Raw genomic sequence first — 15,052 nt, 5'->3', positions numbered from 1 at the left:
TTGCAGGACCGGCATCTGCAGCAACACCTGGAAACTTCTTCGAAATACAAATTCTCAGGCCTCATCCAAGCCTACGGAACCAGACATTCAAAGGAGGAGCCCAGGAACCTGTTTTAAACAAGTCTTCCAGGTAGTTCAAGTTTGAGAACCACTGTGGAATCATTTTTGTATGGCAAAGCATTCATAGCCTGTTAAAGGACAGTTTGGGTACTCTTGGAATATGGGAAGAATATGTATTTTGTTTTTTTAAAGTAATCTCTACATTCACTCTGGGGCTCGAGATTGTGACTCTGAGATCAAGAGGTGCATGCTCTACTGACTGAGCCAGCCAGGTGTCCTGGAAGAAAAATATATTTGAGATTTAACATTTTGCTCATTCCTAGAAGAACACATTTTGAAAATCTGTTCAGTGAATCCTGGCCAAGTAGGTTTTAGCCTACTTCTGGAAAGTTTTCTTTTTATGTTTGGAATTCAAAGATCTTTTTAAAAAGTTTATTTATTTATTTATTGTTTAAAAAAAATATTTTATTTATTTATTTGACAGAGAGATAGAGAGTACAAGTAGGCAGAGCAGCAGGCAGAGGGAGAGGGAGTGGGAGAAGCAGGCTCTCTACTGAGCAGGGAGCCCGATGGGGGACTCGATCCCTGGGATCGTGACCTGAGCCAAAGGCAGTTGCTTAACTGACTGAGCCATCCAGGTGCCCCATAAAGATCTATTCCTTTTTTTAAATTTTAAAAATTATCAACACAGAAGCTGATAACCATATGACAGAGAGCTCAATATCTACATTTAAGTTACTTGACGGAAAATATCTCACAAGGATGAGAAAACGTTCCGCACTAATCAAAGGAACTGGAATCCACCTGTCCATTTACTTACTTTCACATTTGGCACTTGTCAGCGTCCACGTCTCGTCAGGGTTACAGGTAATGATGCCTTGGCCTTGGAGCAGGAAGCCTTCCCTACACTTGATGGACACGTTCTGATCAACATAAAACTCCTTTTCAGAAAGCACAGCATTCTCAGGAATCACAAAAGGAACAGGGCATGGATTTGCTGTTAAACAGAACAACAACAAAAAATGCTTACTGATATTCTCCTTCTCTTAATTTATTCTTTAAAGCAGAGTAGGATGAGCCCTTTAGAGTTGGGTTCTCATTGAGGATCATACAAGGCTTAAAAATACAGAACTTGAAACATTAAAAAAAATGTGTTTTGCAACTGCATGAAATTATTTTTAAGGATAGGATCAGATCAGATCTGAAAACCTCAAGTTACTCCACCACTAACACCTTGTCCTAAAATTCTAAGATGGCAAATTAAATAGTTGTTTGAAATTATGGCCCAACACTGGGGAAAGAAGAGGTGTGCGAGGAATCAGTGAGCGCATTAAACACTGCCTTGGTGTTGGAAGAATATTAAGAACGCAGATTAAATGTTTCTCTTTGTCACTTTACTTTCTTTTACTGAACATCCTTCAGAAGGATGCCCCAGAGAAGCATCAGACTTTTCTAAGTGAGCTGAATTAAACTTCAGACTCACACTACTTAAACAGGATAGTATAGCTTAAATTGTAGAGTTTGCAAGGCTTATTCATAAAAATGGGTTCATTCTGTACATCTGAAGCAAAAACAAAAAATGATTACAGCACCGGGATTTCTTAGTGCAAGTGTGTGGCACACATAACATATTTCAGCAGTTTTCATTTTTTTTTAAAATTTTCAAAGAAGTCTGTATGAGTGAAGTGGGGATCAGCTGAATCCTAAAGACTCATTTTGTGCATTTTAATACTTTAAACGTAACCAGCACTCTGTCAAATTAGATCTTGCCTGTGAATATTGTTTTTATTCTAATGTTTATAACTAATTATCTTCATTCACTATATTTATACATATTTTATTGTATTAAAATTGCACCTTAATATATTCTGGCTTCACTCTTTTTACATCCTTAAACAAATTCCTTATACATCTGGGTCAAAATTTTTTCATTAAGCTGCATTTTTTTTTTATTAGTGCCTTGGACTGCTTGTAATCATCCAAGGAATCTAATGAAAGCTGATTCTCAGACTGGATATTTCAGATAATATGAATAGATTTTTAAAAATATCCCAGAGGTTAAGGTTAAGTCGATTCAGCATGTGCCTTTGGCTCAGACTGCGATCTCCGGATCCTGGGTTGGTCCGGTTCCTGCTCAGCGGGGAGTTTGCTTTTCCCTCTTCCTCTGCTCCTCCACCTGCTCATGCTCTCTCTCTGTCTCACTCTCTCTCAAATAAATAAATAAAATCTTTAAAAAATACCCCACAGGATTTGGTTTGGAGATGCACGGATTGCTTTCTCTGGGCCAGTCTCACTCAGGGGAGTTTTCTCTGTGTTTAGACATTTGGGAAACTAATCACAAAACGGAAGCTGACAAAACCTCTAGAGTCAACACACACGTTTGCAAACAGGAAGTGGGTGGCTCCAAGCTCCGTGTTCCGTGCAGTGTGCCTCAGGTGCCCCTTCAAGGCTGTACCCTCTGTTGCAGGAATACAGCACCCGGGGGCCAGTCGTGGTGTTTTCAACTTCAGCTTCCCCATTCAGAAACTCAAGTGGAGCTTCACAACTGGTCTCTAGAAAGAAAAACCAAAGCCTCGTATTAAATGCTTCTTCCAATTGTCTTTCCTTCCTCTGCTGCAATTGCTACTCAGTGCATCACAGAAAATATTGAAGCCTACTCCTATGTGAGACACAAGGATACGCTTGAAAAATCCCAGCATGTATAAGTTTCGCTTTAGGCATGTAGGCAATTAAAGATTGGTATTTTCCTGTTGACTCTATTTATCTTTATATATATTGTCACCTTTTGTAGTTAATAATGCTGGGGGTATAAATGAGTAAGGCTTCTCTCTGACCAAATGAATCAAAATCTCTGTGTTGTAGCCTAACTTCTGGTATTAGAAGCTCCCCATATGATTTCCAGCGCTCACTCAGGGTTTGAGAGCCAGTGGATTTGATGCTAACTGACTCCTCCCAGCTTCAGCCAGCCTGGTAAGGACTCTATACACTGGGACCATGGATCTTGGAATTACCTGGGAGCTTTAAAAATATATAGATGTGGCTTCCCACCCCAGATTCTGACTTAACTGATTTATCTGGACAAGGGATTTTTCAAAGCTCCGCAGGATGTTCCAGTGTGCCAAAGGCTAAAAGCCATTAGTCCAAGGCAATGTTCCTAGACTGATGTGCATGGAAATCATGGAGGGAGGGCGCCTGGTTGGCTCAGCTGGTTGGGCAACTACCTTTAGCTCTAGTCATGATCCTGGAATCCCAGGATTGTGTCCCGCATTGGGCTCCCTGCTCAGTGGGGGGTCTGCTTCTCCCTCTGACCTCCACCCAACTCTCTCTTGCTTTTTCTCTCAAATAAATAAAATCTTAAAAAAAAAAAAAAAAACCATCTAGGGATATTGTTAAAATGCAAATCCTATTCTGTGCTGTGGGATTTTTTTTCTTTTTCTTTCTAAATTATTAAACACATGGCACAAGTTCTTTGTAGAAAATTAGAAAACACAAATAAGCAAAAAGAAAATAATAGTTTTGATGCCACCACTCAGGGATAAAACTTGATATTTTTATATATTTTATTATACATTTTCCTGAGCCTTATAAAAATTACAAATATTTCTGAGGGGAAAAAGTGCTCATACTGAGCAACCTGATTTGAAAGATTCCTATATGATTTACTAAATTATTACCTACACTGACCTCTGTATCTATCAGTGAACAGACTTCCCTGAAAACAGGTTGATACAGATACTACTATATTTGATTTTTGACAATTTAGAAAGAAAATGAAAAAAAACCCCACAGATAAAAGAATAGGATTTGTATAGGGGGGCTTGGGTGGTGAGTTGGTTGAGCATCCAGCCCTTGATTTCGGTCAGGTTGTGATCTAAGTGTCCTGAGATCGTGTCCTGTGCTGGGCTCTGTGCTCAGTGAGGTACCTGCTGGAGATTCTCTCTCCTTCTCCCTCTGTGCCTCCTCCTCATGCACCTGTTCTCTCTCTCTCTTTCTCTTTCAAATAAGTAAATCTTAAAAAAAAAAAAAAAAAAAAAAAAAGAAGAGGGGCGCCTGGGTGGCTCAGTGGGTTAAAGCCGCTGCCTTCGGTTCAGGTCATGATCCCAGGGTCCAGGGATGGAGCCCTGTATCAGGCTCTCTGCTCAGCAAGGAGCCTGATTCCTCCTCTCTCTCTCTCTGCCTACCTCTCTGCCTACTTGTAATCTCTATCTGTCAAAAAAAAGTCTGTAAGTCTATAAAGTCTATAAGTCTATAAATCATAAGAATGAGAAAATAAATTTCTAGTACCATACTGTATTTATTGAAACAAACCACACGTAAGTGGACATGCCCAGTTCAAACCTGGGTTGTTTATGGGGTCGACTATACATTTTCTCTGGCAGAGGAATCATATGAACCATGTGCTGAGAATAAACTCAAATGAATTAACTCATGTCTTGCTAAATAAATTTGGGTTTTCTCATTAAATGAGTTAATACAAAATTCCACAACTATTCATTTACTTGGCAGATGCAACATCACTTTAAAAGACTGTAAGTACTGGCTAGTACCATCACCAAAAAGCAGAAAGGCTAAGCCTTCTAATTTATAATTATTTGGGGGGGGGGAACCCACAAAAAGAATGCAAATAAATTCAATAGTTAACTAATTTCTAACAAAGTGTTTGCCACTCCGGAATCAGTAATCTTGTGATTTATGCCACTTCAGTCATTAATCTGTTTGTTGGTTTGGTGACCTTGAGTGAAATCCTATCTAAGAGTCACACAGTTTGTAGAGATGATTAAAAAAATTTTTTTTTTTTAAATTGAAACACTGATGTATAAAGGAAATGTGGCCACACTGTTACTATGAGGCATCAGTATTGTTCTTGGGACTGCTAAATGTCACGTGACTTACTTTTACACCTTGCTACCTCTCCACTCCACATTCTGTTCTTCTGACAAACACGTTCCTTATTCCCCTGTGAATCAATGAGGAAAAAAAAAAAAAAAGATTATTTCCAGGATTATACCTTAATGATGAAAAGATAATAAGGGAATGCAAAGTAATCATAGCTATAAGCCAGAATCTCCCAGCACTGGAATGCTAAATGAATTCATTAAATAAATATGGTTTAAGGATGAGGCTTAGACTTTTTTTTTTTGACAGATAGAGATCACAAGTAGGCAGAGAGGCAGGCAGAGAGAGAGAGAGGAGGAAGCAGGCTCCCTGCTGAGCAGAGAGCCCAATGCGGGGCTCAATCCCAGGACCCTGAGATCATGACCCAAGCTGAAGGCAAAGGCTTTAACCCACAGAGTCACCCAGGCGCCATGAGGCTTAGACTTTCAAAAATGCTTTCAAAATTCATACACTGGGATGACCAGTGTAATTAATTTGTTTCACTTTCTATTCAAGTGACAACTGATTATAACCAATAGCAAAGATTGATGAGAAATGTGTCTGAAATGTCGAGGTCTACTTGTTGAGTAAATTTTAAAAATATTTTGAATTGAATTTAGTTTTCAATACCTGAGAGGTACCCCAAAGAATGGGAATTGGTTTTTTTATACCCTTGCATGTGAAACAAGTCAAGGTATCTTACTGGTATGAGGACTGAATTATTTTGACAATGTAACTTATCCATTAAAGATAAACTTAACCTATTAAGGGCCCAAGCATCTAAAATTTTAAATACTTGGAATAAAAATCTTCTTAAACATTACTTCCATGCCTTCTGAAATAAATTTAAATAAATAGAACTTACTTGAAAAATTATAATCATTTTTCTGAATATATTTTTGTACATTCTTCAATATCTCATAGCCCTTGATGGCCCTATAGGCTGTTGGTTCCCTATAGTTATTATAGGCATATATGAGCTAAGATTAATTCTCTTTGACTTCTGGATATAATTTTTATGAGTCTTTGTTTCTTCCTTCATTGTTGCTTATCTCTTACTATAATCATCAGTGTTCTTAAATAGTCAGGGAGCTGGCTTTAATGGCTTGTTATATACTTCCTCAAAATTAGGTAAAACCAAAAGAGAGGCAATAGCTCTTTCTCAGATCTTACTAATGTAGAACACAGCTTCAAGATAATTTGATATCAAATTCAAGATAATTTGATGTCCAAATTTGGATAATTTGATATCCAAAGGGCTCTGAGTAATGAAGAAATAGGTAACAAAATCTTTGTGCATATATTGACTTAGAATCAAGCCCCTTAATGCATTACTTAGACACTAATCCTTTTAAGTATGTATTATAAAATTTTACTTTATTTATTATTTTATAGTAGATAAGGAATTTAAAGCATGGAGAAGAACTCATATTATTTTATAGTAGATAAGGAATTTAAAGCATGGAGAAGAACTCAAGCAAAATATAAAAAGAGAAATAAAAGTAACACACTCCCAAATAGCCACAACCCACCTTATAGGATTAATTTGAGGCCAAATTGTTTCCTCTAAGCCCTACCTCCTTCCTAAGAAGGCACATTATTTTGAAGCAAATCCCAGACATCAAATCATTTACCAGTAATTATTTCAGTACAAATCTCTAAAAGATGAGGGTTCTTAAAATTATAACCACAACAACCAATAACACTATCATAGCTTATAAGTAACAATTCTTTAATATTAATAACAATCTGATTAGTGGTCAAATTTCCAACTGTTGCATAAACTTTATAATTTATTGCTTTATGGTTCACTTGAATCCAGACCAAAATAAGGTCTACATGGTTTATGTACCTTTTTAAAATATAGATTCCTTCTATTTCTTCACCTCTTACCCTGTCAACTTATTTGTTTCAGAAGCTGGAAAACTGGGTCACTTGTTCTGTAACTATTTCTACAGACAGAATTTTGCTGATTGCCTCATTATGGTATCTCTTACCACTTTTTCTTCTTTTTGACAAGACTTTTTCATACGATGTGTTCTTCCACCCAGAGGCACATAATCTCTGGTTGCCTCTATTTTTTTTCTAACACCAGTAGCCACAATGATGATGGCCTAAATCCACTAGACCATAAGAGTTGCAAACTCTGAGATTTAAGTTCTATCACTTATTGACTGAAATACTTCTATAAAGGAAACTTCTGTTCATTTACTATTGGTTTTCTTATCATTCAGTTAGCATGGAAAAGACAATTCTTCCCCTTTCATTGTCTGTTTTCAAAATCATGAATTTGGTCATGAGCGTCCTCTAATAGTTACCAACTAATTTTCTTGTGTCTTTATGAGTCTACTATTGTTCATGACAGATTTGATGGGCTTAGTCCATTAAAGTTATTGCCTTACTGAAGCCCAAATGATCTCATTTTGGCCTGTGGGAACCTCACCCAGTTGGCCTCCAAGTCTTTTTAATACATAGCCTTTGAGATTCCCTAATATCTCACATGACAAACTTTTCTAGGTTAATCTTTTACATTTCATCTCCCACACCTGGCACTGGTTGTTTCTGTAAGTAACTAAACATTAATATTTTTAGAAGTTTCTAAGATGATTCTAACAGATAGCTTAGAATGAGAACTATTCTATAGTACTTCTCTAAATTTTGTAGTTAACACTAGGATATTCCCCCAAACTTTTAAGGTAAGTTATCTACTTCCTCAAATTTAATGACCATCTGTTTATTAAATATTAAATTTAAATTCATAAGTTTAAATTTTATACCACTTTACTTCTTAACAAATTGTAAGATTAGTACTCTCACATGAAAGAATAAATTTTAAAAACAGGAAAACTCCAACTGCAATCAACCATTACATTATCAGACTTTTTTTTTTAAATCTTCTGGAGAAATGAAATAAGATCTACACAAGTCTAGTTCCAGCTTTCGTGGATCTATCTTATGACAATTCTCTGAATGCATGGTCAAAAAATAGTGGACTGTACTATACAAATTTAACAAATAATGCAATGAATACTTCTGCAAAACCCACACTTAAATACCACAACAATAAAAACAGTAAGTTTCCTGAAAACTCAGATGACAATGTTAGGAAATATAAGCAAGCCTCCTAAATTTGAAGTTTGATGATATGATTTATGCTTCAGCAAAACTGATTCCAGATAGGATGGAGGATGGCTGTGGAGTAGGGGGGCCCTAGACTTGCCTCATCCCACAAATACAACTAGGTAAATATCAAATCATACTAAATACTCCCCAAATCAACTTGGAACACTGGCAGAACAAATTCCACAACTAAAGGTAGATAAGAGGCCACAACAAAGAAGGCAGGAAGTGCAGAGATGTGTTTTGGGAGAGAATAAGATCAGGCCACTGCAGTGGGGAGGGAGCTGCAACAGCAGAGAAGGGTAAGAGACAGACCAGCACACAGGGGAGCACATGGATGAATCCCCACAGCAACTGGCTTGGAAAGCAAAAGGGCTTCAATTTCATGAGTTCTGGCAGGCTTAAAGCCTAAAATTTTAAAGATCGGTGTGCTTGGCTCTGGAAGAGCTTGGAGGACATTGGGGTGTTCTTGGAGAGAAGATAGGCAAACATCTCCAGAATGACATACAGCATAGACACAGTGATCTGAAGAATGCCTGGGACACACAGTGGGGAGGTTAGTTGCTCATCCCAGAGTGTGTCTCAGAGACACAGCATTCACGGAGAGCCCCTTCTGGGAACAAAGGAATTGGCAGGCACCATTTCCCTCCCCCACTCCTAAGCAGAAGCACAGGGCTACCTGTAGGAACCACCACAGTGCCAACATTTACAACCTAACTTACTTACACCAACCCGGCCATCTCACACTCCAGAACAACCCCCCTTTCCAGTCACACTTGCTTCAGTCGCAGGGCAATGGGCCCCCTACTCCAGAAGACCAGCCTAAAAACCTGCCAGCACTGTACTCCTGACCTGGGAGTTTTGCAAGGGCTCAGTTCTGGTGGTGGTGGTGACAGGTCTCATTTCACAAATGGACCAGAGCAGACCTAGTTAAAATGCACCACATTTAGGCCAGGGACAAACACTGCCCATGACTGGCAGAGAGAACCTCTGCAGACCACTGGCCTGAAGGAAAAAGCAGCTGGGACACAAAAGCAGAGCACACACAAGACACACTGGAGACACACTCAGCAGTACCAGGCCCAGAGGAACAAGGGACACTACACTGCAGTGCACTACAGGACCTCTTCTTCATAAAGCCATTACCCTCAAGAGACATAGCATTCCTAACACAGGGAAACAGGCACAGAGAGTTAGACAAAATGAGAAGATAGAGGATTTTGTCCTAAGTGAAAGTACGGACAAGGTCACATCCAAAGATCCAAGCAAAACAGATATAAGTTACATGCCTGATGGACAATTTAAAGCAATGATCATAAGGATACTCACTAGACTTGACAAAAGAATGGATGACATCAGTGAGACCATTAACAAAGAGATAAGGAATAACATAGCACAGATAAAGTGTTCAATAAACAAAATGAACAAAATGCTTAATAGAAGTAACAGCACACTGGAAGAAGCAGAGGAAAGAAATAATGACACAGAAGACAGAGTAATGGAAAGTAATCAAGCTGAACAATAGAAAAAAGAATTATGCAAAATGAGAACAGATTTAGGGAACTCAGTGACTACATCAAACATAATAACATTTGTATTACTGGAATCCCAGAAGAAGAGAGAGAATAGGTGGTAGAGTATTTATTTGAAGAAATAATAGCTGAGAACTTTCCTAAATCTGGAGACAGAAACAGATATCCAGATCTAGGAGGTACAGAGAACCCCCAACAAAATCAACAAAAGCAGATATACACCAATACACATTGTGACTAAAATGGCAAATATAGTGAGAAAAATATTAAAAGCAGCAAGACAAAAGAAGACAGTTCCATACAAAGGAAACCCTATATGACTAACAGTGGATTTTTTTCAATAGAAACTTTCCAAGCCAGAAGGGAACTGAAAGATATATTCAAAGTGCTGAGGAGAAAAATCTATAGCTGAGAACACTCTATCCAGTAAGGCTATCATTCAGAATAGCAGGAGAGATAAACAGTTTCCCAGGCGAACAAAAACTAAAGGATTTCATGGCCATTAAACCAGCCTTGCAAGAAATATAAAAGGGAACTCTTTCAGTGGAAAGGATAGACCAAAAATGACATAATGAATGTAGGAAACACAAAGCAATAAAAATGAGTATTTTTGTGAAAAATCAATCAAGTAACTCACAAAATAAAAGGATGTAAAATATGACACCATATACCTAAAATGTGAGGAGGTGAGGAGGAAAGAATGGGTTCAAACTTAGATATCTATCAACTTAATTTAGACTGCTATATGCAGAAGATGTTATATACAAACCTAATGGTAACCACAAATCAAAAACCACTAATAAATATGCAAAGAATGAAGAGAAAGAAATCCAAATGTATTGCTAAAGAAAATCAGCAAAACATGAAAGAGAGTATTAGATAAGAAAGGATCAGAGAAAAACTTCAGAAACAACCACAAAACAAGTAATAAAATGGCAATAAATACATATCTATGATTATTTTGAAAGTAAATGGACTAAAAGCTCCAATCAAAAGACATAGGGTGACAGAATGGATAAAAAACCAAGACCCATCTATATACTGCCAACAAGAGACTCATTTTAGACCTAAAGACACCTGCAGATTGAAAGTAAGGAGATGGAGAAACATCTCTCATGCACCTGCATATCAAAAGAAAGCCAGAGTAGCAATATTTATATAAGAAAAAAAAAAAAACCCTAACCAGACTTATCAAAAAAGAGAAAGGATTGAAATAAATAAAATAATAAATGAGAGAAGTTACAAACAACACAGAAATATAATTAGGATATTATGAAAAATGTTGGGATGTAGAGATTAGTTAAAAATAAAAATCTTTTTAAAAAAAGCTCTTGTACAGTGAATGAAACAATCAACAAAACTAAAAGACACCCTATGGAATGGGAGAAGATATTTGCAAATGACGTATCTAATAAAGGGTTAGTATCCAAAATATATAAAGAACTCAACACCCCAAAAACAAATAATTCAATTAAAAATGGGCAGAAGACATGAACAGGTATTTCTCCATAGAAGACATACAGATGGACAACAGACACATGAAAAGATGTTCAATATTATTCATCACCAGGAAAATACAAATCAAAACCACAAGGAAATATCATCTCACACCTGCCAGAATAGCTAAAATAAAAAACACAAGAAACAACAAGCATGGGTGAGTATGTGGAGAATAAGGAACCCTCTTGCACTGTTGGTGGAAAGGCAAACTGGTGCAGCCACTCTAGAAAACGTTATGGAACCACCCTACTATCCAGCAATTGCTCTACTGGGTATTTACCCTAAGAGCAAAGAACACTAATTCAAAGGGGTATATGCATCCCTACATTTATTGTAGTTTTATTTACAATAGCTAAGACATGGAGGTAGCCCAAGTATCTATTAATTGATGAATGGATAAAGATGTGGTGTATATTACAATGGAGTATTATTCAGCCATAAAAAAGAATGAAATCCTGGCATTTGCAATGACATGGGTGCTAAGTGAAATAAGTCAGTCACAGAAAGACAGATACCATATGATTTTACTCATATGTGGAATTTAAGAAACAAATGAACAAAGGGGAAAACAGAGAGAGAGAGAGAGAGAGAGAGAGAGAGAGAGAGAGAGAGAAACTAACCAAGAAAGAGACTCTTAACTATAGATAACAAACTGATGGTTACCAGAGGGGAGGTGGGTGGAGGGATGGATTAAATAGGTGAGGGGGGTTAAGGGGGGGTACTCATCATGATGATCATTGGGTGATTAAAAAACAACAACAGGGGCACCTGGGTGGCTCAGTGGATTAAAGCCTCTGCCTTCAGCTCAGGTCATGATCTCAGGGTCCTGGGATTGAGCCCCGCATGAGGCTCTCTGCTCAGCAGGGAGCCTCCTCCTTCCTCTCTCTCTGTCTGCCTCTCTGCCTACTTGTGATCTCTCTGTGTCAAATAAATAAATTTAGAAAAATAAAATAAAAAATTAAAAACAACAACAAAAACTAAAAAAAAAAAAAAAAAAAAATTAACTGCAGCGTTCCCACCAAAGTAAATAGGGAGACACAGGTTTTGTTGACGGGGTTTTAATATTACAAACCAGGAGTGGTCTTAAGACATAACTTGGTATTTGGTCAGAACTGCTCTGAGGATTTTCAGGCCACACTTGGCATACAGCAACCTGGCATTTCAACCAAGAACCCTCCAAGGTATTTAAATGCAGTTTGAGGAAGTCTTAGTTTGCATACCTGAATCCCTATGGTCACCTCCCCACAGTGACAGATGGACTGCCCTGTTACACAGTAGGATTAACAGGAGGTCAAAACATAGGTTTAAATGGCCAACTAAAGTAACAGTATCAGCCTTGTGGCTGGTATTCCAGCTTCGTCTTCTTCCTCATGGCCTTGATTTTTTGAATTTGAGACTTTTTTTTAAATTTTATTTTTCCTATGTTCCAAGATTCATTGTTTATGTACCACACCCAGTGCTCCACGCAATTGGTGCCTACCTTAATACCCACCACCAGGCTCACCCAAACCCCCCACCCCTCTCCCTTCCAAAACCTTCAGTTTGCTTCTCAGAGTCCACAGTCTTTTGTGCTTCATCTCCCACTCTGATTTCCCCCAATTCCCTTTTCCTTTCCTTCTCTTAATGTCCTCCATGTTATTCCTTATACTCCATAAGGAAGTGAAACCATAGGATAATTGACTTTCTCTGCTTGACTTATTTCACTCAGCAAAATCTCCAGTCCCATCCATGTTGATAGGAAAGTTGGGTATTCATTCTTTCTGATGGCTGTGTAATATTCCATTGTATGTACGGACCATGTCTTCTTTATCCACTTGTTTGTTGAAGGGCATCTTGGCTCGTTCCACAGTTTGGTGATTGTGACCAATGCTGCTGTGAACATTGGGGTACATATGGCCCTTCTTTTTACTAGATCTGTATCTTGGGAGATTCCTCAAAAAATTAAAATAGAGCTGCCTTATAACCTTGCAATTGCACTACTGGGTATTTACCCCAAAGATACAGATGTAGAGATTTGTTTTGTTTTTTAAAATTGTAAGTCACTTAAAATATTTCTTGGAAAGTGTTAGGATATATGGTAACAAAGTATAAAAAGTCTTTTAAGACCAAAATCAGTGAAACAAATTGGTGTTAATACTAAAAATGTTCCCAAGTATATTGGAAAAACAAATTAATTCTAGTTAACCAATGTATTCACTTACCTCTAATTCATAGCCAGGTTCACACTGATAAATAATTGTGCTTCCAAAGCTGTATTTACTGCCAAACACAGACCCATGTTCTGGACTTTCAGGTTTCCCACAAGAGACTGGGCTGCAGGATTCATCAGAAAACTGTGGCTTCCAGGTGCCATCAAGCTAAATAACAAATGACAGATGAGAAGTTACATTTAGGGGTTAATACATATGAATGCAGAAACTTGTAAATATTGGCATAGAAGAATAATCCCCAATATGATGGTCCAAAGAACCTAGAATTTGGTTCTACTTCTCCTGTGTATTATCTGTGGCCTTAAAAGCACCCATTAAATATTAGATGGCCTTCCTAGTTATTGCTGAACAATCTTAGACATTTCTCAGAAACATAAAATAAGCATTTTCTTCCTAATAGAATCCTTTAAAAATCAGGAACACCAAAAAGTATGTTTTCATTACGATGAAGGAGGACTGGAAAGTTGACACAAATATTCTAAGACTGACACCAACGCATCCTTACATTTCACTTCACTCCCCTCCTCCCAAACCCACCACAGTCAGAGTTAACATTTTTCAGCATCTTTCTATTTGGGTGAAAGTGAGGCATACCCAGATGTTTCCCTTGGAGACTATTATTCTCTTGTTAATATATATTTTTTGTTTTCTTTGAGAAAATACTGCATGAGCTGGATAACAGTCTAAAACAGAACAATTACTCCACATATGAGGCAGAATTAATTTTACATATGTGTCTGTCTCATAACTAAGCACTTCCCTAATGTCAGAAATTCAGGTTGTATCTAATTTTTCAATTCTGTGAATAATGCTTCAATAAACATATCTTTCTGCATAAATTATTCTGGGCATTACTATTCACTTTTAAAAACTATGTAGTATTGGTTTCTTTGATATATCTGGGATCTGTTTTGACACATTTTAGTGTTTCCCTGTAATGGTTAGTTCACTATATTAGAATAATTTGTTTACTAATGATTCCTTTCTCCATGGACTGTGATGATTCCTTTATCAGGATGTACTTTTGGTTTATTTCTTCCATTCCACTCAATTTCCTCTCTGCTGAATCTACACATCACACTGACAGGACATTTGTAATTCTGTAATATGTCTTAATCTTGGGAAGGGCTGGATCTCCTTCATTCTTCAAAATTCACATTGATCTTCTCATCCATTTATTTGTTCTATGAAGTACAGAATCAATTTGTTGTATCAAAATAAAATATTTCTAGGCACTGAACATAGTTATGGACAATTTCTACATTTAAACACTTAGAAAGGGTCTAGTCTACCTTTCAGACCAAAATTCAACCCAAGACTCAGTTGTGTGAGGGTAAGGGGTCATACCTTGCGGGGAGAAAGTAATAAGGGTTGTCAAAAATAAATTACTGACTCCAAAAACAACCCCCCCCCAAAACATAGTCACCAATACATCAGGGTCCTACAGGGCACATGGAGAAGCACCCAGTTATCCATATACCCAACCTGGAAAAACTCTGGGAAAGCACTGAATTAATTCCCTAATCATGGTGGGACAAACTTCTTGTAAGCTATTTCAGACAGCTCAGGGTCTGTGAAAAAGTTGCCCCTAAGACTGCTTCAGTGCTAAATCTAAAAGGGGCCATCTGGAAAGATACCAATTTTGAGAGTGTGGTAACTCTGACAGTCATCTGAGCTGCTTCCTGTGATGTTCCTCTTTTTAGGTTTGGTAGCAATGAATCATTGAGTATGCATGATTTATAAATGGAAAACTGG

The 15,052-nt window shown here is 37.5% G+C and overlaps 1 protein-coding gene across 5 annotated transcripts in view; it reads right to left on the bottom strand.

Annotated features, from left to right (window-relative positions):
• Positions 1-15,052, bottom strand: part of SVEP1 (sushi, von Willebrand factor type A, EGF and pentraxin domain containing 1) — a 180,227-nt gene that overhangs the window by 16,465 nt on the left and 148,710 nt on the right. For 4 of the 5 annotated variants that reach the window (XM_032308801.1, XM_032308802.1, XM_032308804.1 and 1 more), the window contains 4 exons: positions 13,289-13,444; positions 4,954-5,017; positions 2,439-2,612; positions 881-1,057 (listed from right to left, as the gene is read on the bottom strand). In XM_032308801.1, the coding sequence (XP_032164692.1) occupies positions 881-1,057; positions 2,439-2,612; positions 4,954-5,017; positions 13,289-13,444 (571 nt within the window). The remainder of the gene's footprint in view (positions 1-880; positions 1,058-2,438; positions 2,613-4,953; positions 5,018-13,288; positions 13,445-15,052) is intronic. The other variant, XM_032308803.1, reaches the window with a different exon arrangement.

The sequence above is a fragment of the Mustela erminea genome, chromosome 12 (assembly GCF_009829155.1).
Source record: "Mustela erminea isolate mMusErm1 chromosome 12, mMusErm1.Pri, whole genome shotgun sequence".
In the NCBI taxonomy this organism is placed as follows: domain Eukaryota; kingdom Metazoa; phylum Chordata; class Mammalia; order Carnivora; family Mustelidae; genus Mustela; species Mustela erminea.
This window is presented reverse-complemented; position numbering and strand designations above follow the sequence as displayed.